At 40.4% G+C, this 25,480-nt stretch overlaps 1 protein-coding gene across 11 annotated transcripts in view; it reads right to left on the reverse strand.

The window, feature by feature from the left end:
- Positions 1-562: 562 nt before the first annotated feature.
- chd9 (chromodomain helicase DNA binding protein 9) overlaps positions 563-25,480 on the reverse strand; it is a 79,472-nt gene continuing 54,554 nt past the window's right edge. For 6 of the 11 annotated variants that reach the window (XM_081358975.1, XM_081358977.1, XM_081358985.1 and 3 more), the window contains 28 exons: positions 25,070-25,313; positions 24,195-24,371; positions 23,952-24,095; positions 23,595-23,850; positions 23,294-23,501; positions 21,682-21,877; positions 21,409-21,582; positions 20,183-20,368; positions 18,103-18,213; positions 17,511-17,707; positions 17,054-17,253; positions 16,785-16,944; positions 14,408-14,497; positions 13,031-13,134; positions 12,834-12,951; positions 12,654-12,711; positions 11,914-11,962; positions 11,547-11,799; positions 9,237-9,442; positions 8,253-9,122; positions 7,532-7,692; positions 7,061-7,291; positions 5,628-5,805; positions 5,367-5,506; positions 5,044-5,265; positions 4,748-4,885; positions 4,552-4,656; positions 563-1,827 (listed from right to left, as the gene is read on the reverse strand). In XM_081358975.1, the coding sequence (XP_081215101.1) occupies positions 940-1,827; positions 4,552-4,656; positions 4,748-4,885; positions 5,044-5,265; positions 5,367-5,506; positions 5,628-5,805; positions 7,061-7,291; positions 7,532-7,692; positions 8,253-9,122; positions 9,237-9,442; positions 11,547-11,799; positions 11,914-11,962; positions 12,654-12,711; positions 12,834-12,951; positions 13,031-13,134; positions 14,408-14,497; positions 16,785-16,944; positions 17,054-17,253; positions 17,511-17,707; positions 18,103-18,213; positions 20,183-20,368; positions 21,409-21,582; positions 21,682-21,877; positions 23,294-23,501; positions 23,595-23,850; positions 23,952-24,095; positions 24,195-24,371; positions 25,070-25,313 (6,064 nt within the window). In that variant the 3' untranslated portion in view covers positions 563-939. The remainder of the gene's footprint in view (positions 1,828-4,551; positions 4,657-4,747; positions 4,886-5,043; positions 5,266-5,366; positions 5,507-5,627; positions 5,806-7,060; positions 7,292-7,531; positions 7,693-8,252; positions 9,123-9,236; positions 9,443-11,546; positions 11,800-11,913; positions 11,963-12,653; positions 12,712-12,833; positions 12,952-13,030; positions 13,135-14,407; positions 14,498-16,784; positions 16,945-17,053; positions 17,254-17,510; positions 17,708-18,102; positions 18,214-20,182; positions 20,369-21,408; positions 21,583-21,681; positions 21,878-23,293; positions 23,502-23,594; positions 23,851-23,951; positions 24,096-24,194; positions 24,372-25,069; positions 25,314-25,480) is intronic. The other 5 variants (XM_081358979.1, XM_081358982.1, XM_081358981.1 and 2 more) reach the window with 5 other exon arrangements.

The following is a 25,480-nucleotide window of genomic DNA, read 5'->3' on the forward strand; positions in this document are numbered from 1 at the left end:
CACACACACAGTGCTGTCTGAACGCTAAAAGAAATGGATGAATATATGGATGTGAAGAAAGTGGTCTGTAATAAAAACTGTAATATTTGTTGGAAGCATGTTTCAGGCAGGGAGGAATGTGTCCCTAAAATAATGGAGTACAGCGTGTTGGCAAGGTGGATTTCCTGCACCCATGTGTTACATACAAAACTAAAATCTTTGGGTAAAAATAGCTGTATGAAAATAATTTAAAAGTAGGCAGGAAGGAAGGAAGGACAGACCATGGGCAGGAGGCAGAGTCCAGGACAGTAAACAGATGCAAAAAAATCGCAAAGAGGAGTGAATGAACAAGAACGTGTGTGATGAATGAATGAATGAATGAATGAATGAACAAATGCAGGGTCTCTACAGCTTCAGTGACATTCATAAGCTGCCTGTGTGTTATTGCTGTGGATCTGTAGGTATGCTCTGTGAAGTCTATGTGTTCAGGATCCTGCTCAAGTATTTACAAATGAAACCCAAACAGTCGATGTGTTTTTTCTCCCAAAAGAAAATATATTAATTATACAGCTCTGCAATGAGCAACAGCATCCTCATTTCTTTAATAAAATTAAATCCCGACATAGTTATAACAATAATGCCTTTTAGTTTTTGCTTCTTGTCTGTTGCAATTGTACATCATGGTGTAATACAATTTCACAAAGTTTTTTTTTTCGACATGCAAAACGTCTCTTCGAAACGACAATGTACCTAAACAAACACTGAAATCTCATTTCAGTTTCTCTAGAATCTCCGTTTTCCATTTTTTCCTCCGTTACACAACACTTTAGTTATTATATTTACATGGAAACAAAAAACATGATGTAGTAAATGCAGGATAATTCCTATATGTGTGTATATGTATACATTTCTAAGAGATGTATATAAATATATAATATTTATTTATACATGTATAAAGACTCAGTCTTCGTCGCTGGAATCGGAATCCTCGGATGACGAGGAGGAGCTGTCGGACTCGGAGGAGGACGACTCCGCCTTCGCTGAGCCTTCTGGACCACTGGTATCCTTCTTTTCGTCGGGCTCCTCCCCCTCATCGCTGTCTCTGTCCTCTGAGCGGCCGGGCCGCTGGACCGTGGCTTCAGAGGCAGCGGGTTGCAGCGGTGGGGTTGGCTGAGTGTTTGCAGCTTGCGGCTGGTTGGCCACAGGCAGGTTAAGGCCTGGAGTAAGAAGCATCCCTGGGTAGAGCATACTAGAGAGGAGAAGGGGGTTGAGGGCCAGTGAGTGGCCTGAAACAGAAGCACTTGTTTGATTCGAGTTTGTGGCCATCGAGGTGGTGGCTCTGGAGCTTTGACCCTCTGTCCTTTCCGCTTTGCCGTCCGGAATCAAAGTCTGAGCCGACGCTTTGTGCGTGGCGGACTCTCCGCCTTTCCTTTTTTTTCCGTCCTCCTCACCTGTCAAAGCTCCACCCGCCGCTTCCTGCGAGGGCTTTCCGAGGAGACCGCTCATCCCGAGGAGGTTCGGCAGGCCGGTCATTCCGGACAGCATCATTGGAAACATGGCGGCCATGTTGGTGGGGTCGTGAGGCAGTCCCATTAGGCCAGAGGTGAGTTGGAGAGACTGGAGACTCTGGAGGTTGTGCTGAAGAGCTTGAAGACTAGGCAGGTCCAGCCCAGTGAGGAGGCCGTTGGAAAGGAGTGGGTTGAGCCCCAGGGCGGCATTGGCACTGGCACTGGACATGGTGGCTGCTTTAGCCAGAGCGTTTTTGGGGCGTCGACCTCGCCGGCTCACCTCTTCAGGAACGATGGGGCCAGTCAAGATGCGGTCGAACATACTTTCAGGAAGGTAACCCTGAAAACACAAATGCATCTGTTATACAGCTAAGTAAAAACATCTATAAAGTTTTAGTTAATATATTGAGTTGGTACAGCAGCCCTGAACCGCAAAGTAAAAAACTTCTAGCATTTCGAGATTAAAGTTGAAATATTTCGAGATTGAAGTTACGAGAATAAAGTCTTCCGTAGAAGTTCTTATTTTTGTAAAAAAAAAAAAAATGCACTCGTGAAGTAGAACTGCTTTTGATGGATCGAAATATAATAGTAGCTTTTTACTTTTATCTGGGGTTTCAACAAAAAATTCTACAGGTGCTAATTTAACAACATGGCATTACCATTTGTTTTAGGACGCCTATAGACGAGCACGAAGACTTGAGTAGGTACCACAATCCTGGTCCAAACTTTGTGGTACGTTGACTCGAAGACTAAGTGTCTTCGTGCTCGACTATAGGCAACGCCATCTGGGCCGAGAACACTTAACAGTAACTGCACTGTCTCACTCTTCACCGTAAATCCTTTCTGGATACATTTTAAATGCATCATTCTGTATCCAATAATTTGGCCGGATCCCACGATTTCCTCAGATATAAAGTTGGATAACTCCATCCAGTCTGAAGAGTATTTTCGCCTGTAAAGTATATTCTGCCGCAGTATATATTTTGTAACATCCTAAAACAAATGGTAATGCAATGTTGTTAGCTTAGCACCTGTAGAATTTCCTTTTGTTGAAAGCCCAGATAAAAGTAAAAAGCAGTTTGACTTCACACACACACACACACACACACACACACACACACACACACACACACACACACACACACACACGGAACATCTACGGAAGACTTCTCAAAATTTAGACTTTGTTCTCAAAATATTACGACTTTATTCTCTAAAATTATAATTAAACTTATGTTGGGGCTGTCACTAGTGTTGTCACGATACTAGAATTTCTAACTTCGATACGATACCTTAAAAAATATCGATATTCGATACCATTTTCGATACCACGGAGAAAAAAACTGCCACAATATTAAGGGGGTATTTTTTTTATTTAAAGCTGAATATAACAAGTCTAGAACATGACAATGAGGTATATTTTACAAAAATGTCCTGCGTTCTATCTGTTAATATTTTTTTCATTGGACCAGAGCTAACATGAGCTATTGTATTTTTATTACCTACTGTTATCAAAGATTAAAATATACTGTAACAAATGGATTGTTTATCGGTCATAAATGCTGGTTAATACATTAACGTTATTTGATGAACAGATTTAAACACAAACGTGCGTGCATCACATGCAAAAACAATGCTCACTGGATCGACATGACCTAAGTCAAGTCACCTTTATTTATATAGTGCTTGACAAGATTGTGTCAAAGCACTTAACAGTATCAAATTGGAGGATAGAGTGTCAGTAATGTATAATAATAAGATTAAACATTCAATTTTCAGTTAAAGGCATTTCATTATTGAATTCAGAGATGTCATTGTCTAGCTCAGTTTAGTTTAATTATATCTGTGTAATCAAATTGATGATAATCGCTAATGAAGGCAAATTGCAGAATTAAATCATATTTTTTTGAATAAAGTTAAATAGGCACAAGTTAATTTACATTTGACCGCAGTTAAACTATTTACTTCTAAGATTCCTCAGTCAGATTATATTAACTTTAAGAATTACAGTGAAAAAACGAGACAACACACTCATAACAACAATAATAGGCCATCTTGGTTAATGTTTCAGAAAAATTCAAATGAGAAGTTACAGGGGAGTTACAGTTAGTTATAGGGGAATTCAGAAAGAGGTGACCCATTGATGCTGAGTAGCCTACAGTTACATGCTGCTAAATGGTCCCCCTGGAGCTTGTTCGTTAAGTCTGTTTTCACAATTTAAAAAAATGAGTGATGGGATATTGATAGCCAAACAATCTTTTGGGTGCCCGCAGCCCGCTTGCAGTGTGAAGCGCGTGTCCGCGCTATTCTCCGACATGCCCGCTCGCGGTGTGTTTTTAACACGTGTCCGCGCTATTCTCCGACATGCCCGCTCACGGTGTTCTTTATCAACCAAAGCCGGTCGCGAGAGCGCCGCACTCGCCATCTTTCCATACACTTCGCTTTTGCTATTTAACCAGAGCGAATGAGACGAGTGCGGTCACGTGTGGTGTTTGTCAACGCGCCTTTGGAGAGAAGTGAAAGTGACAGCTCGGCTAGTATGGGAATATCGATACTTTGGGACATTAGTATTGGTACCGTTCAGATATTTCAGTATCGATATTTATCGAAATATCGATATTTTTGACAACACTAGCTGTCACCATATCAGATTTCCAAAAAGAATAACGCGATAACAGTAATATCTATTGAAAAGAAACTTTGGATATTTTATGTTTTTTCTCTTTTTTGGCCAATGAATCACACTCAAAATAAGTTTAGGGAGAAAAACTATTGAAGATCTGTTGATAGGTAGTAGACTATGGTGTCTAACACCATGTTTTTTATTTTTTTGCGAAATCCCCCAAAAAATCACACATTTTTCCCCAACTTTTTCAGGTGCAGGCCTAGTTACTGGCCCTGGATATTTTCTTTTGTGTAGTTAATAGTATTATACATGTGTAGTGTGATATAAATATAAAAAAAATATATATCATGGTTAACAGAAATACCAGTATATTGTGACATGCTTAATATCTGTAAATGCACTGTATTTGGAATGGAAAATGTTTCTCTTTTTACTCACAGACTGTTTAACAACGTCAGCCCACTCTGGTGGGACGCCATACTCTGGATTCTCTTGCAGGAACCGGCTTAAATCTTTCAGAGGTGGAGCAAATGCACCACCAATCTGGAACAAAGAAAGAGGAAACAAGTATTACAAACAACACCCAGTAAAACAAAAAATGTGCACACAAAGTCTATAACTATCATAGACTCACCTTGCGAGCATTTCGCCTGTTGATAATCTGTACTCGCTCTTCTCCAGTCAGGCTGTTGATGTCAATTTTGTTGGGGTTTCTGCAGCGATGTCTCTTCTGTTTTGGTCTGCCATCTTGAAACTGCAGCTTGGTTGCACTCTGCAAAAGAAGTAATGATCAGAAACTTAAATCCATGGGTATTCTTACATACACAATTGATTTTTTACATTTCAAAAATTAAAAAAAAAAATTGGCCTATTTTATGACATTAAATTATTTTTAAAAATCCAGAGAATTATCTAGCATCTGGTATTTACAGGGATAAAAGCTCCCACATCTGCCACGAATCCCGGGTGCTCCTTCAGCCACTGGTCAAGATCTTTCCGTTTCGGAGCATCCTCTCCAGCTAGTCGAGTCCCATCTTTGAGGCTGATGACGGGAACGCGGCTCTCCGTATCGTGGGTACTGGGCCCCTGAGGTGTGCTCAGCCCAGGGGGAGCGGATGTACCTGCGACGCCACCACTCCAACCAGCAGGAACCTGCAAAAGTAGGGGGTGCATTTGCCTTATTGATACTAAAGAACGACAACTTTTTCTTGCTTTCTACATAAATAATTAAAATGTAAAAAAGCAAGTCGAACCTGCTCTGCCATCACAGAAGGCCTGTTTCTGTTCATGAACAGCAGGTCCATCCCCTCCACATTCTTCCGCCGTCCTCTCCTCCTCTTCACCACAGGCTGTCCATCAATCACTCCATTCAGTCGCATTTGCTCTGGCGGTACTGCAATACCACAAAGAACTTGCATTTCTAGTGTCCTCCAGAGTTGTACATTGTGTACAGTGTTATGCAGTTTGTGGGTAAATCAGGTATCTTGTATCAAGTATGTTAGGTTATATGTTACCTTGTGGATAGCTGTTCAGTGTTTTGGTGTAGTCCGCTAGGCTGGTATCAGATGCGTTCTGCAACTCTTGTAGCCGGGCTAAGTACTGCTGTTGGGCGAGAGGTCCCTCCTCACCCTCCAGGGGGCGCTTCAGAGGCAGGCCTTGCTTCTGGAAGGTCAGTTTAAGGCTGCCCTCCTGCTGCAGGTCACAGGCCAAAGGTCAGAGGTTAAGGACACATTGCTAATCAAGCAGTGTCCTATGAAGCCTATGATACTGGTATGAGACCAGTGAAGGTCTACTGAATAAACAAACCGTTTTTACAGATAAAAACACTCATGTGAGGTACTCAAATGACAAACGACATCAGACAGGTAGTTTTAATCAATATGTAAGTAATATAATTGTATCTCTAGTGGGTTGAGGCAACACAGGAACACAGAAAAGTTAAAGGAATTAAAGGTGATGTGTGTAATTTAATGCATGGGTTGAATCTATTTTAAAATGTAATTTATTTCTGTGATGAAAACCACATTTATTGTTTGAATTTCGTAAGAAAATTGACAGAATTTTAGAATTTGCAGTTGCACATGATAAAAGATTTAAGAAACCATATCATAACAGACTAAAATTGTGATATTAATATAGAGATAGACTCTGAACACAGTGAAAACATGGCATCGGAGAAGCGCTAATTAAACATCTGTTTCGGTCACTGATTTTGTCCCTTAAAAAAAAAAACATTTCGTTCCGAAACTGAAAATAGCTGTTTCGGCTGACAATTTTCGGTAGCCAAAATTTCGGTGCATCCCTATATAATATATGTAAAAAATATAGTAATATTATTAAATATAATAATATAATGAATATAATAAAACTAATAATTTGTTATAATTCAAAACTTAAATTTAATGATAAATGTCTGTTCGGATGTTTAATACAAAAATAAACATGGTCATATTATAGGCCTGATAACTGTACTGCATGGTAACATCTTGGTGCTTTATTATGTTTGTTTTAGCCAAACTTCTTGAAGTACTGAGGTACTGTGAAATTAATGTGGAAAAAATTTCCCTTTTGCTAGTTTCGCAGAAATTACACACTTCACCTTCAAAGCAAAGGACAGAGGCTAAGACTGATTTGTGTACTGGGTTTAGTTTAAATGGGAAAATGTTGCAACTTCAGTGTAGTAGATTTGAGTTGACCCCAGTGAAAGTCACAAGAATAGACCATTGGTCTCCAGGCAGGTATAGAAAGCAAACTTCTGAGAACAAAAACAGAAAATGAAACCAAAGCTGCAAAATTTTCAAAGCAAAGTCAAATGAAAGGAAGAAAGAAGCAAACAAATACTGGAAGAAAAGGGGGAAGACCAAACAATAAAAACAAACAAAACATGCCAAGCACTGCAATGACATTGCAGATTGGCATTTGTGGGGGAAAACTTAAAATAACATACGTTATTGATTTTGACTGAGAACTCCTTTTCTCTGTCTGCAACATGCTTCTTCACCTTTGAACCCTGAGGGGAGGCTGAGGGGTCTTCTGTGAGCGTGGTTGCGTTGTCCAGAAGTTTGGTGGTGTAGAAAGAAGTCACTGCATTGCCTTCATATGCACGACGAACCCCTGGCCATTTCCCCTTCAACACTGCCTGACATATACTGTCCAACCGGTTTATCATGACCCGGTCCTGCAATGAGAGGACAGAATTATTGTAAGGACATCACCAGCAAGGACTGTACTATAAGGTTAAAACTGTAAGATTATGGTGAGGTAGAGACACACATTATGTTCCAAAGTAGACTAATGTTTATATACAGTAGGTTTATCACTTTTTAATTAATGAAATTATACCGTTCTTACAGTGGAAGAGCCTAAACTAAGATACAACACTGACAGTGATGTGAAGATGTTGGCTTGGCCTGCTAACCTTTGGCCAGTAGGAGGCAGCAAGCATATATCCGCCCTGGAAAGGGTGGGGAGGGTTGGATATACCATTGGTCACATGACTGTCCTGCATGTCATCTTGTGTAGTGTTGAGTGAGGCAATGCTGTCTTCGTCAAAGCCTTTAACACCAGGTACTGCTGACGCTACCGGAATACAGACAGACCCATCAATGATATACAGGTCAAACACACTTTAAACATTATCCATTTTTACATTTTGCAAACTCAAACTCCACACTTCACATGAAAGTATTTCAAAAGGCTATGTTTGGAACTGCACACTTTCATATCATTATTTCTATTTTTGTAGCATGCATACTGTGCAAACACTCTGCAACAGAATACCCAGACAACCTACAACATTTGCAAAAATGTGCAATATACAACCAGGGCACACTGCACTGCGTACTGTTTAATACATAAGTGAGCTGACTCGACACCTGAATACTATTTGATACACAAGGGAGACACATATGTGCTAGCTCTCTAAAGCTGTGTGCTTATTACAATCATGTCTAGAGCCTGAAACCTCATCACCAATCAAGCATAGCTGAACCTAAGACACAAAATGCATCGTACATGGACTGGACTAGTGTAGCACAACTCAAAGATGCAATAAAATGCTTTACTTGTTAGGAGTGCTGAAGTAGTCCTATAGTTACTGCAGAGGCTGGGATAAAACTTAAGTTTATTAGAACACTTACCGTTCTTTGGTACCTCTTCGCTGTCACTGTCTTCTGAAGATGAGGATGAGGATGATGATGAAGACGAGGAGCCCGAAGAACAGGAGGAAGACGAGGACGAGGAACTGGATCCTGACCGCGATGAAGACGAGGATGAGGAAGAAGATCTCGATGAAGAACTTGACGAAGAGCTGGACGAGGAGCCATCCGAGTCTGATCCCGACCCCCTCCTGGCCTCCCTGCGGCTCCGCTTACTCAGCTTTTTCTGTTTTCGAGTAACTGAGTTCGGCGTGAGCGGTTTTGTTCTGGCCGCCACCATCCGACTCTCGCTCTCTCCCGCTCTGTTGACATTATCTTTCTCGTCCACTCCTGAAGGTGTGGGTGGTCTGATATAGGGTATCTCCATCTTGGGCTCTTGCTCTACACGCTCTTCTTCTCCCTCTGACATCAGCTCCTCCTTCAGTTCAGTTTGGTTTAGGAGTGGTGAAGCAGAAGCCTCTTTAGGCTGAATGTGTTGGAGGGGGGCCGGGATGTGACACTGTCCCAGCGAATGCGTCTGATTCTGGGCTTGGGCTTGTGATACAGTTCCCTTGTTCTGGCTGTAGTTCCTCTGGGCCGCCATAAAGCAGAGCTCTGGGTCACGGAGGATGTGGTAGTCTGTTCGACTGACTCCGTGCTTGGCCGCCCCAAGCAGAAGATCTCGATCGTGTGATCCTGTTTCCCACCACACTGGAAGATCCGGTCCAGGCTGGCACAGAGCGAGATGCTCATAAAGCTGCGGGTGACGCAACACCTGTTCTCTTATCTTCCGCAGCAATTCCACGCGGTATAGGGTACGGGACGCACGCTCCTCTGTGATTGGTTGAATAGCAAGAGAGGAGTCCACCATATCTGATGGAAGAGAAAACACAAACTGATGATGAAAGAGTACAAGCTAATGCATTGGGAGACTGGCGGAAAAGCAATGCAAGTGTGTGAGCATGTTTAGATGTTTGTGGCACTCACCTCCCTCTATAGCTGGTAGGCGGCAGACCCTCCTGCACATGGCAATAAAGGCACACAGGTACTTGTGAAGACTCTCATCAGTTTTCTTGTGCAGTCGAGCCATGGCTCTGAACTTGGTCCAGTCAAAACGGCCCAAATCCGGATCAAAAACTACCCCAAATGTTGAAACCACACGATAGAAATCGGCCTCCTCCCTCCGTGTCCACCTATTGAGAAATGGAAAAAAAAGGATACATTTTTAGAGTTATTGGCCCACAAACAGAATTTTTTTAGAAAAGATAATACATTTTACAAAGAGGTATGTTACAAATAGTTTCTTAACGGTAAACCTTTACACAAGTTTTTGTTGATTAACTCAGTTAAACAGCTGATTATACGAGGAGCCACCCACTTTATGTAAAATCAAATTCTAGGCCACATAATCTCATGTGGGTTTACATAATTTTAAACTGTTTTTTCAAGTGTCATTCATTTCTTTTTTTAAAGCAAGAAAAATTACTTATTTATCCTTAAGTTTAATTAGGATGGAAATTCCATATACGACTTTTAAAAATCTGCACAGATTTTAAAACATTAAGCATCTTACACTTGCCGACTTTGTTAATGGTTACAGAAAAAAGACATCATACACTAAATGACACAAATTTCCGAACACAACTGTGGCGAGCAGGACGAGGTCGAGGGCCGTGGGAGGACGGCGCGAGATCGGTGGCGTAATTGTGATGAGCTACACCTGTGAGACGCACCGGTCTCGCATCTCTCACGGAGGAGCGGAGGCATAAAGGAGGAGCGACGACAGTGAAGAGCGAGAGAGGACAGGCCTGATTTTTAGTTCATGTTTTGTTTCTGTTTGTGTCGCCAGCAGTCGTCCGTGAGGGGCTGCTGGCTTTTACTTTTATTATTGTATTTGTGTATTTTGTTATTAAATATTGTTGAATGTTCGCCGGTTCCCGCCTCCTTCTTCCCGTAACATCTAAACCTCGTTACACTGGTGCCGAAACCCGGGAAGAGGGAGGGACACGCTGTCGGAGAGCCCTCGCTGCTGGGAGGAATCGCGGTGCTGAGGAGGTCGGGCAGCACGAGGGAGCGTCGGCCGCCGATTGCTGCCCGAGGCGATGGTGCTGGAGCGATGGAAGATCTGGTGGGACAGAGAGCTCGACACCGTGCTCCTGGATCGAGGAGGGGTGGCTGCCGTCAAGAGGGAGCGGAGGAGTCGCTCCCGTTCGCCGTGGGCCGGAGCCTGTTGCCGTCGGCCATGATGGGGGCGGAGCAGGGAACGGGAAACTCGCTGCCGGCTGCCCTCGAGAGGAGTCACCGCCGGCCGCCAGGAGGCGGAAGGGCGTCGAGCCGTCCCCCAACGAATGTCCAGTACCATCGCATGGCACCGCGAGTGACTCTCAGCTGGTTGAGGACCGAGCGGCAGTGTGTCCGGGAACCGGATCAAGAATTTTTTTTTTCTCCTCTCTCCCCTCTCTCGTCTCTGTCGCTCCTCATGCTTCCGTCTCCTGTACTCTCGCCTCGTCTGTCCATACCCCCAGGTACCGCAGCCGCCGTGATCGGTCCCCCCGGGGAGGGGGGGAGGGGGAGTAGGCGCAGCCTCGGTGGTACCCCCCGGCCTGCGAGGGGCGATGGGGGTATGTGGCGAGCAGGACGAGGTCGAGGGCCGTGGGAGGACGGCGCGAGATCGGTGGCGTAATTGTGATGAGCTACACCTGTGAGACGCACCGGTCTCGCATCTCTCACGGAGGAGCGGAGGCATAAAGGAGGAGCGACGACAGTGAAGAGCGAGAGAGGACAGGCCTGATTTTTAGTTCATGTTTTGTTTCTGTTTGTGTCGCCAGCAGTCGTCCGTGAGGGGCTGCTGGCTTTTACTTTTATTATTGTATTTGTGTATTTTGTTATTAAATATTGTTGAATGTTCGCCGGTTCCCGCCTCCTTCTTCCCGTAACATCTAAACCTCGTTACAACAACAAACTCACACGGAAACATGCTCCTTGTTGCTGGAGCCGCACAACACATGAAAACAATACGTGTTCTAAAGTCGGCTCAAAATATCAAACATGTTTGATATCCTCTGACTAGATGGAATCAAAGTCTGAAGCAAAAAGTCTGTGCCCATCATACACTACATGATTTTTCTGTGAAATCTGTCAACTGCCGAAAATCTGCAGACTGGCTCTGACTAACCATTAAATAACTCACTATCACAACCTATATTTCTCATTAATTTAATTGGTTCAAACACCAGAATGAACTTTAGTTGAATCAGAAAATGTTATGATATTAGGATGTTTTCTAAAGCCTCTCACCGTTGTTGTCTTTCAATCTTAGCAGCAATTTTGGGATTGAGAGTGTCGCTGGCGGTGGGAGGCAGAGCGTAGAGGGCTGGGGTCGTAGCCTGCTGTGTCTGGTGGATTTGAAGTATCTGTCTGCTCTTGGTGAATCGCTGAGATGCGGTGATCAGACGCCGCAGTCGGGCCGTCAGCGTGGAGGGCGAGGGCCAGTACACCCCTGAGCCAGCACCCAGAGACCCACCTCCACTATCTAATACAGACCCTCCTTCTGCATGAACAGACAAACACACCACTGATGACTAACAATAACTTAATATTAACTCAAAACAAACCATGAGTTTATTAATAAAAGTGAATGGGAAACACTATAGTTTGTCTATACCTCCGCCTGTATCAGTGATGACCAGGTCTCCCGGGGAGGAAGCATCGTCCTAGAGGTAAGAACACATCTTAAGTCATAGTTTAATACTATAACACACACACGAAACACACTGAAAGCCCTTTAAAAATCCAGAATTTAACCAAAATTAAAACAAAAACAAATTAAATAAGAAATTCATAACTGCTGTAAATGTATGTGTTTCAGTATGAATTACTGTGTGTTACCATACACACCATGTGAGGTATTTCCAGAAACATTAGATGACATTTATAATATAATTACATATATAATAGAATTAAGCATTATATTTTATTATATTTATTAAACTGAATTATCTTTTCAATATATTTTTTGAAATCAAATTCAAATATTGATGTCAATTGTTTATAACATTATTTGAAAACATTTTGTAATACTGCATGGCTAAAATAAAATGTAAAAATAAGAAAAAATAAAAAAGAGAAAGTATGTCTAATCAGTTAGGAAAAAAAAAATTCTACACACCAGGGAACAAATAGGCTGTTATTTAGTGATTTTTTTTACTGAATTGAAACTGCATTCCTCTTCGTGTCATTCAAATCGAACATCCTATGGGGTGTGGCTTATTCAATTCAACTTATGAATTGTAAAATTTGCCCATCCCTGATGTCACACTAGTTCATATTATTTATGAGCTTGTGTGTGCGCTCGTGTGTGTAACAGCCTTATCAGGGCCAGTTCTCTTTCTTCCATTTGCGTACCTCCATATCGTCCTTTAGCAAAGCTGGAGCAGGCTTATACTCAGGGTCGTCCACATCCCTGCACACACACACACACACACACAAACACAGTTACAAACACCTCAGAGAGGCACTGCTGACAGAAACTGATAAAAGACTTCCTCTATCTGTATGAATGGAACACATGTTTGTGTCTCTTACCCATCCATAAAGTCATTTCCTCTCTGTTCAGCAGCGATGGCCTTCTCGTCTGGCCGCCCAACCCTTTCTAAGAAACACAGTGCTGGATCTGCACGAATAGTGTTGTACTTCTCATAACCTACGACACATACAGACATTAGTTAAAAGTGTGTATCCACAAATAAAGCCTTGTGCACATCAGAGCTGATCAGACTTACCGTGCTTATACACTCCTAATAGCAGACATTTGTCCGAGAGCATGTCCCACCACAGAGCAGGCATCTCTGAATGATCCGGCTCAGGAACCCAGATCTCGATCTCACTAACAGATAGCAAAGGAAACATATTCAACCAGTAGTTTTGCTATATGTTTTAGTCTACAGCTGTTTATTTCATTTTTCTATTTTGGAAAAGACCAAAATATAAGTCTAATATTGTCATTCACAGAAAATCTTCCCTTTTCATAGCTTTTCAGAGGTGTCAAGTAACGAAGTACAAATACTTCGTTACCTTACTTAAGTAGAAATTTGGGGTATCTATACTTTACTGTAGTAATTATTTTTCAGACGACTTTTTACTTCTACTCCTTACATTTTGACGCAATTATCTGTACTTTCTACTCCTTACATTTTAAAAATAGCCTCGTTACTCCTATTTAATTTCGGCTTGTCGTCGTAAAAAATAAAAATAAAAAAATTGGCCAATTACACAAACGGTTTAGACCTGACTCCCGAGAAATCGAGGCACATCAAATATTGATGAGAGAGAGAGAGAGAGAGAGAGAGAGAGAGAGAGAGAGAGAGAGAGAGAGAGAGAGAGAGAGAGATTTTTTTTCCTTACATTACTTTTACTTTTATACTTTAAGTAGTTTTGAAATAATTATTTTTTATACTTTTACTTGAGTAAAAAGCTTGAGTTGATACTTCAACTTCTACAGAAGTCTTTTTAAACCCTAGTATCTATACTTCTACCTGAGTAATGAATGTGAATACTTTTGACACCTCTGTAGCTTTTATACATATTTTGTGAAAAATGTTTTATGGTACTATGGTGCCTTTGTTGCAGTTCAACAGCTCCAGTCCTGAATAGTTAAAAGAGCATTCTGTACGTAAATGATGACACAGTTTTCATTTTTGGTGAACTGTTCCTTTAAATGCTGGTATTGATATTACATGCTAACATTCCTGAAGTTTCCTCAGCAGAACAGCAGATGGCGCTTTATTGTTTATCTTACTGACCAAACTGGCTTAAACTGACTAATACTGGAGTAGTTCAAGGAGCACCTACAGTACCGGTATTTATAATCCTAAAATCTAAAGGGATGCACAAGTAAAAGTCTTCTGAAACCTTGTACATTTTTAGATTTTGATCCATTTTATATGGTTCAAAATGAAATACAAATTACCAGCATGTAAAAAAAAACAATTAAAAGACTAATAACATTTGAATTTCTTACACTTTTCTACTCCCTCTCAAAAAATAAACTACTGGTACTGCTACTTTACCACTATTGGTACTACAAATGCAGAACACACTCCTGTTTATTTCCCAGACCAGTGAAGTAATAAGGTAAGAGGGTCCATGGCAATGTTTACCTGGCATCTATCCCATCCAGCACTTTTTGGCACTGTGCTCCAATCACCTCTTGTTTCAGATAGTACAGCATTCTGACCCTCAACAGCACCCTTCCAGACAAAGACACAGACACAGAGAGATTGAGGTCAAAGTGCACACGCACACAGAAACCCACAACACGTTCACCAGTAAATACAGTGTTCTCTTATGCATACAACTGTCAATTGCGTGAGTCTCACGCTGAATGAGTGAGAGTTGGCAGCCCTGCTCTCTCTGCTCAGTGTCGGTTATCCTATAGCCAAAATATCGCCATATAACAGAGGTAGATTTTTTTCTGGCCACCAGTTCAGTGTCCGTCTGCTCGGCATCCATCTTCACCTGTTCTTATTAGCGGTGTAGAAAATGGGCAAACAGCTCTCAGAGAGAATGGGTTGTCATGTCCACACATGCATTTATTTATTTAATAAAATCGCAGCATTTTGCGTCATATAATCGCATAGGATTGACGTACCATAGGATAGCGCAGCACTAGCTCAAGTGTACCGCTGAGTAAATATGAAACATTAATGTTATCTGAACATTAAGGTTAAATCCTAGGTTTCATAAACATTAAAAAATCTTACACATCCCAAACTTTTGAACTGTAGTGTAAATGTGCTTATGTGTACATACTGGTGTAACATGCACTGCCATGGCTGGTGTTCATGAGTGTTTTTCAGACACAAAGTGACCAGAAGTCATTCCTGTTTAATGCAAGTTGCTGTTTTTCAGAGGACATGAATGACAATGACAGTGAATGTTGGCAATGTAAATGTTCAAAAACCGTTCTTTCATGTGGATTACTCAGCATGACTTAGTTTTTCAGCTTGACTTAGGTTTTTAGAACTTTACATTCAAGCTTATTCATATGTGTCCACGTAATCACTGAAATGAGATATAATTCATCCTCTCTCATTCTAAAACTCACACTTTCACCCTAACATTAGTGGCATTCCAGGCCCAAGGGAAACTGCAGACGCATGCAAAGCTGACAGCTGTGTCCCAGGTCACCACACTGTGTGTGTGTGTGTGTTAAACAGGACAGCGAACTTAACAATGGGGAACTTTCTCCAATGGCAGAAAGCCCTGGATGCAAAACCAGCCTTACAGTAATAAACTCCCTCCACACACACATCCTGGTCCAGAACAGTCCAATTATCAAAGCACAAATTGTACAGCCTATTTATAACATGACATGATGTACAGTGTACATGATGTACATCCTCTGCTTTCTAGTGCATGAATTTACTGTACAAGCAACAAAAAGTGTTAACTTAGCACAGCCAGCCAGATTTACCACCAGTTTCGATCATGAGTTTAACAACTTAAGCAGTAAGAACTGTGTCCTGAAAATGACCTCTTATCTCCCACTCCCTAGGTGAAAAACCCCTGAACCAGTGTGTGAGAGTGGGCCAGTCAGTGTGTGCTTAAATGGGAGGTCCCCTTTTATCACTGCATCACACACTTCCTCCAGAGCAGCAGATTTCCATCTAATCAGGCTTTCACAAGGAGACAAGTTACTGTGTGGTTGAAAGTGGGCACTACTGTATATGCTAGATAGCCTAACGTTATTGGTTGGCGGCAAAAAGGCCATAACTTTTAAAAATGTTATCATAAATGGAATGTACTGATGGCAAAAAATAAATCAGGAATCAGTGATCTTGCTGCTAAACATGTTCTTGAATATAATTTGCAGCAGTCATCTTGTCTATGTCATAAATCATGATATAGACAAGATGGATGATTATGAATGCATGAAAACAAACTCATTCAAAATGCAATTTCTGATATGGTTTTTCATGCATCATCTATTTAAATTCGAAATGCCTGTAAGTGAGCAGAAATTAACCATATAGAACACTGAAATCACTCACAGTGATATTAATTCTCCTTCTGTCTTGCCAACACTTGACTACAGTATGTCACAGATGATGGATCTGTGAGCTTCAGTGTCTTCATGCCTTTGGTATGAAGTGCTATCATCATGAACATCACTGCTCATTTTTTTCTCAACTTTCATTGAAAACGAATGACTTCTGGTTGCTTTGTCATTGCACAATGCAGTATGTGTTAGTGCCCATTAACACTGCCAGCCATATGGCAGTGAATATTACATCAGATTGTGCAAAGAAGTGCATTTACAGTACTGTTTTTTTCAGCAAGGATGCATTAAACTGAAATTAGACAAATGCTCTTCTTTTGAAATTATCAGAGAATCCTGAAAAATATTTATCACCAAAAAATGAGGCAGTGTTTGTCACTGGTAATAATAGGAACGTTCATTTCATGAGCACCAAATCAGCTTATTAGAATCATATCTGAAGGATCATGTGACACTGAAGATTGTGCAATACTCACTTGTTGCAGTGGTGTTTCAGGTGTTTCTTGTACCCATCATCAGACAACATGTGTTCTGGGTTGTGTTTTCGGATCCACTCTGCCTTCTGGATGTCAAATGAGCTGGACTGAATCTTCATCTTCTTTCCTTTTCTGCCTCGCGGTACTGGAGTCGATAAACCTGCGCAAGTCACATTTAAAACTCTAAATGATGAGAGAATCATTATTCTCCTGACCTGATCAAAATGCAAAAGAGAATTGAATTCATAACACAGCTTCAGTCCTCATACCCAAATGGTTCTGAAGTTCCTTGGTCCTGCCGTCCTCCGTGGGAGCGATCAGATCCCACATGAAGCTCTTGATTTTGTCGTCTCCACGGTAATGAACGAGGCAGTACGCCAGGAGCGCCCTGCATATACACTCCACGTCACGCTCAGTCAGCTGTCGCTTAAAGCGGCCGTGAGTCAGAATGTCCTTCCAGCGGCCCCACCTATGACCATAGAAACAAATTCAATTTTAAAATATATTAAAATAGAAAACATTTGTTTTTAATTTATAATAATATTTCACAATATTACTGTTTTTACTGTATTTTTTATTAAATAAATGCAGCCTCGGAGAGCATATGAGACTTCGTTCTGTAAGAAAAATCTTACAGACCCCAAACTTTTGAACAGCAGTGTAGTTATTGTACTGCCATACACAATCACCAAAACCCATATCAGCAGACCACCAGCCATCACTCACCCATAAACCAACAGATTTTTCTCCACCCTGAAGCACTCTGTGCGGCCATAGCTGTTGAGGCGGTCATGTGGCCGGCGGAGTTTGGGTTTGTCATCTCCGCTGCTCTCCCCTTCAGAGAGCTCGGCTAGCTCGTCCTTAGTGGCGCTGAACGGCCGGGTCTGTTTCCTGACCCGAGGGGTGTCGATCACCAGACTGTTCTGTAGCAAAACCACATCAAAAGACACAAGTGAAAACAGAACCACTGATCCACCTTTGCAAAGAGCAGCGCTATGCATTTAAATAACGTCAACCGCCAAATCATTATGCACTCTTAAGTACAGCACTTACAACTAAAACACAAAAGAGCCCACAGAAAACAATGATTGAGTTATTTCACAAAGTACAATACATTAAACACCAAAATAGCTTTCCATTACTTGATTCCTTGTTTTTATTAACACAGATGTCAAGGCAAACCATTTTCAAAGTAATTCTGGCACTGGAGAGAATTTGCATACATATACACTTTGACCTGATCAGCCTGGTGGATGTGGGCTCCTCTACTCTACTGTGGAACTTTGAATTCATATGGAAGAGTTTGTGTATAACTTACTCTGCCATTGACAGTATCCATGTCAATCTCTGCTTTCTTGGCCCACTTGTCCCAGAAGTTGGGGTCATCTAGAGAGATGTCTGTTCTGTTCCCTGAAGCTACAAAACTGGCCTGTGGGCACAGAAAACATTATGTTAAACAATGTCTCTAAAATCACCCTTGCAGTTGAAAAAAGCAGATATGGAAGGTATAAGCACATACTGTATGCACACAAGAATTAAGGCTGCACAATATTGAGTAAAAAAATTAATAAAAATGATAATGTGATAAATACTGTGATATGAAAAAAATGTGAAATTACTTTTTATACAAATTATAATTCTAGAATGAATCTGGTCTTTTGGGGTGATTGGAGTGCATCTGCATAGAAAATAAAACATAAAAAAAAATTACTCTGAATACTTTTATTGACCTATTCAATATAACATAATCATAGTTTTTATGGTTTTATGGTATTATTAAATAAAAATATTAAACAAAATAATACATATTACTGTAATAATACTATTGTGCTGTAACTTAAAATAAAAATAGAGTATTTAACCTGTTAAGCTTCACCAGTGCGTCGGCGCACTGAAGCGTTTTTTATTTATTTAATTCAAAATTACTATCAGATTTAATGTTATACCTTGACAAACTATACATCATTAAAAAGATATAAGACTCAAGTTTCAGTATTTGACCACTATTGTATTCTGAGAAACTCATAGTGACAGTTATGTCTTAATTTGTGTCAGGAGTTATGAAATGAAAAAATGAGTCGATACCTTTAATATGAATTATGCGCGTCAGCCGCTCCCATTCATAAAAAACTCTGTGCTGTCGTCATGACAGCGATACACAAAACAACGTCCCTCAGGGCTTTAGCTCAAAAATGTGCAGATTTGGAGAAATATTGATAGATTCTTTTAGATTCACATCATATTTCTATAGACAGGAATAATATTTATTGAATTTATACCCAAATGCGTCAATGTAATCTTTATGAGCGTTTGGTATTCTAATTCACAGTGTTTTCAATTCATACCAATAGCCTGAGGGCGCTATATGCACAGTAATATAGTCCATATATGGCACATGAAGAAGAGCCATGATCATGTGACATTCCAGGAAGCCTCGAACACACACACAGCTAACAGAGATTGGCTGTAATCATGCAGATAAAAGATGTTTTGAAGACAATAAACATGATTGCAATGATATCTGATTTGCCTGTGTTCTTCAAGCCATGCCAGGTATTTTTATAATAATAGATTATATTTATAATGTAATGCTAATCTATATAGACTTCATCATTGTGCATAATACTATCAAATAATATATTTTCTGTCTGATTTTTTTATCTGAAGCTAAATTAGATCACAGAAGATTATTTAAAACATTCGGCTTGAGTTATAAAGTACGTTTTGAGCATAAATATGGTTTTAATCTCATATATTGTCGTGTATTGATGGTGTGCTAAGCTAACATGCTAGCTAGCCCTAACTGTTAGTCACATGACATGGTCTTGAAAAACATTTAACTAAATACAGAGTTTTGGGCTTATTATCTTCAGATTTTAAACAAAATGTTTAGACATGTGGCTTTAGCTGTAGTGCATTTCTAGATTGCTCCAGTGCCAATTTCAATTTTATTTTCATGAGGATGTTTCATAAAAAATAATTTCTAATAACTTTACAAAACTTTGAAGCTATTTATAACATTTTTTGTCATTACGACAATAATTAATTCTACATTTACAATAAACTGCCAGGTGTCAGCTTTCAAACGAGATCATACTTGTGCTTTTAGTACAAAGGGTTCATGAACTGTATCTGTTTTAGTTTGGGTATGTCATTTCTGGGGATTTTTCAAAAGTGGCGTTGCAGCTTAACAGGTTAATAAAAAAAATATTTTATAGAACAAAGGTAAAATTGCACTAATATTTGTCTGAATTTCTTCATTTTCAGATGTCCTTTTTAGTTAAATATGTGCAGCCTTAACAACTGAAAATTGCTTTTATAAGAGGAAATGTACGAAAAAAAATATGATCAATACTTTTAAACATATAATAAATAAAAGACAAAAGAAGAAAGTTGACCTTGGCAAAGGTGGAGCCCCGGCCCTCAGATTCAATAGTTATGGTCTTGGTTCTGCGTTGCAGGATTTGGTCAATGTCCTCTTCACAAAATTTAGCCCCCTCATCTTCCTCATCCATGATGGCACCGTAAGCTCCACGCCGTAGAAGGTCCTCAATTTCCTTCTTAGAGAGCTGCTGCTGCATCTGCTATAAAGATGAAGAAGGAAAGAGAATGAGGCCAATACAATATATATTTGACTAGTACAAAAAAACTGACTAGAATTGTCTTCAGCAGGGGTATTCAATTAAAGTTCCTCTATATTTCCTTCCCAGCGGATGTCCGGACGACACTGTTTTGGAACAGTTACACATTTCCATTGGGGAGGCCATGGTACTTTTTCAAGAAACAATTCTAAACAATCAAAATAGTAATCAAAGATGAGAATCTTGGGCCCCGAGCCAAAGCAGTGATGCCTACCAAATGTTACCAATATTTACCAAAAAATGTAAATATTTCTCCCAAGTGGGTATGAATATAAAAACGTTAGATCAGATGTTTTATTAGGCTATTATTATTTTTTCTTTTTACATTTAGACACCTTTGTGTATGGCACAAAGAAGGCCTTTGGACTGAGAAAACACACTAGGGGTGCAGGGTTTACCTCTTAAGAAAAGTAATGATCATTTTGCTCCAAGTAATAAACTACCAAAAATAAACAATGTACATAATCTACTAATCAAAACTCTCATCATGAGGACAAAAAGTTAACTTGTAATTTCAAAGTTTTCTGTCTTCCCTTGCCATTTCTAAATAACTTTCCAAATTATAATGTATATTTTATATTATGAAATGCTCTTAATAATGATAAATGTATGAAAAAAATAACTTGTTAACTTAACTTGTCACAAACCTGGTTTAATTAAATGACAGATAAAAATAATTGTTTTTGCTGCTCTTGTGGCACTTGAATGAACGGAAAGGGCTTGAATGAATCACGTTTGGCTCTAGACAAAAATATTAGTTGTAGCGGCAAAAGATCATTACCATAAACAGCCCTAAACACTTTTAGTGTGAACTGTTCCGTTGTTTTGAAGTGCTGCTCACTTAATCAGTAGAAACAGTAAAATGTCGCAATTACGTCCCGTGGTCCGGATAGAACCAAGCCATTTGAATACCACTGGGCCACAGCATCCATCATGCAAATCTCTATGTAGAAAACCACATCGGTTGACATTTGATGACTTACCCCTCCTCCTCCTAGACTGTTGTCCCGTCCACTCATGCTCTGAAGCACCGCTTTATCCAATCCCAGCTTCAGACTGGCTCTATCAAACATCTCTCGCTCATAAGAGTTGCGTGTGATAAGTCGATATACTTTAACAGCTTTATTCTGACCAATCCGGTGGCAGCGAGCCTGAGCCTGTGGAGCAAACAAGGGAAAAAAAAGAAAGTTGAGCCAACAGGAACATCTATGATGCTTTTTTTATTTTTAAGTGTGTGTGTGTGTGTGTGTATGTACCTGCAGGTCGTTCTGTGGGTTCCAGTCAGAGTCAAAGATGATACAGGTGTCAGCAGCTGTGAGGTTAATACCGAGCCCACCTGCTCGTGTACACAGCAGGAAGACGAATCGATCGGAGTCCGGCTTACTGAAGCGGTCAATTGCTGCTTGACGGAGGTTCCCACGTACACGCCCGTCTATCCGCTCATAGAGGTATCTGAAAAAGGTCAGTTTGACTTAGAAATTACAGATCAATGTACTTTATTGAGCACTTCCACACAGTAGGTGCACAAAAATCATACACCAGCATTCAAAAGTTTGAGGTTGGTAAGAGTTTTTTAATGTTTCTGAAATCTTATGCTTACCAAGGCTGAAAAATATAGTAGAAGCAGTAGTATTGTGAAACATTATTACAATATAAAATAACTGTTTTGTGTTTTAAAATGTAATTTATTCCTGTGATGGCAAAGTTGAATTTTCAGCAGTCTTCAGTGTCATATGATTCTTCTTCTGCTCAAGAATAATTTTGTTATTATTATCAATGTTAAAAACATTTGCGCTGCTTAATGTTTTTGTGAAAACCGTGATATGTTTCACTGAATAAAAGATCACTGAATAAAAATATTAATTTATAAAAAAAAACTATATTTACTATAATTTACAACTATAAATATTTATATTTACAATATAAATATACTATATAATATACTATATTTACAACTATAAATATATGTATCAACACATTCACATGATCCTCTATATTTCAGGTGTCATCCAAAACAACTTGCATATATTTTTTTGTCTTTACATAAGGAACTGAATTTGTTAACAGAATATTCCAGGTTCAATACAAGTTAAGCTATATCGCCAGCATCTCTGACATAATGTTTATCCAATAACAATGTGGCATCAGTACGTCCCTAGCTCACTCGTAAACCTCTTTCCTATCCCTAGTCATCCTTTCAGTGACTCTTTCTTTCATTCTTTCCACTCATGTCCTTGATCTCTTCCTCTCTTTTTATTAACAGTAACAATCTCCTATTTTTCCCTGTATCTTCCTGCTTTCTCTGACCCACTTTGGGCAGAGCTGTGCCTCTGGGACTGTGTGCCTGATGTGGGGTCCCTGGAGTGTCTGTGTCCTGCTGCACCCTAGCTGCATTGGCCAACATACACAACACTTTGTTCACAAATGGTACACTGTACACACTGTTAGACTGTCAAAGACAAGCTGAGGCAAGAGGAAAAATTAATGAGAATTTTTCCTTAGGAAATAAACTAATCCTAGCCACTGCATTGAACTGTCACGTAATACCGGTGGTGCTAAGGGGTTCAACAGCAAAGAGCTCTGTATACAGGCCTAGAGAGATAAGGAACACGTGAACACAACTCGAACTGGGGTAAGCAAACTGTGGCATTGAACTCCTGCCAAAAAAGCAGATTAGGCCACTTGTTAAACCTGCATATATAACCCTGTCAGCATCTAAAACAAATTCAGTAGGGTAGAACATCACAAAATGCAGTTAAACCCCATGAAGTTTGTGTGAACACAACGAGAGCCACAGCAATGAAATACACGTACCATACATTTTTTGTGCTTTATGATTATGTAAACTCTCTTGTTTTTGATTCCCACCTTCTCTGGATGAGGTAGTCTTCCAGGATGTCCAGGCAGCGCACCATCTGAGAGAAGATGAGTACTTTGTGTCCACCGGCCTTCATCTTGGGGAGCAGCTTGTCAATGAGAACGAGTTTACCTGCCGACTGAATCATAGCCTGCAGGTGGAAATCTACTGCTGTGGGGCTGTACACCTTGAAGTCCTCCAAGATCTTCTCCTCAGCCCCTGGAAGCAAAAGAGAGAGCGAGAGACTTCTTAGAACCTTGCCTATTGAAGGTGTGTTGGTTTTGACAGCAGTATGGTTCTGTGTGGTCGTACCTTTGATGAGGTAGGGATGGTTGCAGCATTTCCGCAGTTCCATCATGGTGTTGAGCAGGTTTGGGACATTGGCTTGGCCAGCTCCTTTAGCAAGGAACGAGAAGTTCTTCTCTAGTATGGCGCGGTAGTATTTCTTCTGGATGTTGGTGAGCTCCACTTCGATGATGGTCTCCTCTTTAGGGGCTAATTTCTTCTCCACGTCTTCCTTAAGACGACGCAGCATCATCGGTTTCAGGATGGCCTGGAGTTTCTGGACCTACATGCACACGCATATACAAATGGAGCAGAGTTAATATATACAGAACATACATATTAATTCATACACAGTAATATATAAAGTATGTACAAATGCAGCACCTGCTCCTCAGTCTTCAGGTCTCCAAATTCCTGCATGAAGGTGTTTTCAGAAGGGAAGCGGGTCGGCTCCAGGAAGTGCAGCAGACTAAAGAGTTCTTCTACCGTGTTTTGTAGGGGAGTGCCCGTCAACAACACCTTATGCTCCTACGGGACAAGAGGTCAACAGATATCAAGTTAAAAATTGGGGGGAAATGACATCTGTCATAAGGTGTAAATATGGGTGTAATATTGTCTCATTTGTACCAGACTCATAAGTTTGAAGCCCTCCAGTAGCTTGCAGTTCTTATTTTTGAGCCGATGGGCTTCATCAATGATGACACAGCGCCAGTCTATTGCATTAAGCTCTGGACAGCCTCCCAAAATCATCTCAAATGTTGTAATGACTGCCTGAAACCGGTATGCACCTCTTATCACACGACCCTGTTGGAGAGAGAGAGAGAGAGAGAGAGAGAGAGAGAGAGAGAGAGAGAGAGAGAGAGAGAGAAAGAGAGAGAAAGAGAGAGAGAGAGCGCAAAAGGGAGCATGGGAGAGATAATAAGTGCCTGTAAACATTTGCCACAGTTGTTTTTTGTGCTCCCTGAGGTTTTGTATGGTATGCCATTAAACAATTATTAGGGGTAAGTGATATGGCCAAAATCATATATCAGGGTTTGGGTATTTTTATATCATAGAAACAGTACATATCATGATACAGTTATTTTTGCAGGAAAATTAACAAAACTGCATAATATAATATTAACCATGTGGTTGTGTTTTAAAATTTCTACCAGCTGACACATTTCTAACATTTACATTTACTTTTTTTATATCAAGCATAACTATACATGGACATTCTCAGAGATACAATTAAATTTAGTTTGAAAAGGAATAAAATAACCATAATTGAGTTGTGGCTTGCTTTTTCCACCTCTATCTTTCTCTTTTACAAAACATGATACTACAAGATAACCAATTCAAAAGCCTTGAATTACAGTTAAGAGGTCTAGATCAATGTGGAGCTGGCCTTGTGTGTATGTGTATGTGTGTGTGTGTGTGTGCGTGTGTGTGTGTGTGTGTGTGTGTGTGTGTGTGTGTGTGTGTGTGTGTGTGCGCGCATGTGCGTGTGTGTGAAATCTCACCTGCGCGTCTCTGAAATACATCTCATACTGCTGCAGCATCTGTCTGCTGACCACACTGCCATGGTACACTATGACATTGAGGTGCGTCCAGGTTCTGAACTCTCTCTCCCAGTTAGTGATGGTAGAGAGAGGGGCGATGATGAGGAACGGCGTCTTTATCCCTGTGCGATAGATCTCTTCCAGAAACGTGATAGACTGGATGGTCTTTCCCAGACCCATCTCATCCGCCAGAATACAGTTACGCCTGAAAATTGAGACAGTTTTGTATTACATTTTTGCTTTTTTAATATTCCCACACACAATATACTAGGCTAACAAGACTATGTGTCAAATTCATTAGAAAATTTAAAAAAATTTAATAAATAAAATGAAAATAAACTGCAGAAAGCACAACATTAGACCTTCTTGATA

This window comes from Scardinius erythrophthalmus, assembly GCF_964197995.2.
Source record: "Scardinius erythrophthalmus genome assembly, chromosome: 2".
Taxonomy (NCBI): Eukaryota; Metazoa; Chordata; class Actinopteri; order Cypriniformes; family Leuciscidae; genus Scardinius; species Scardinius erythrophthalmus.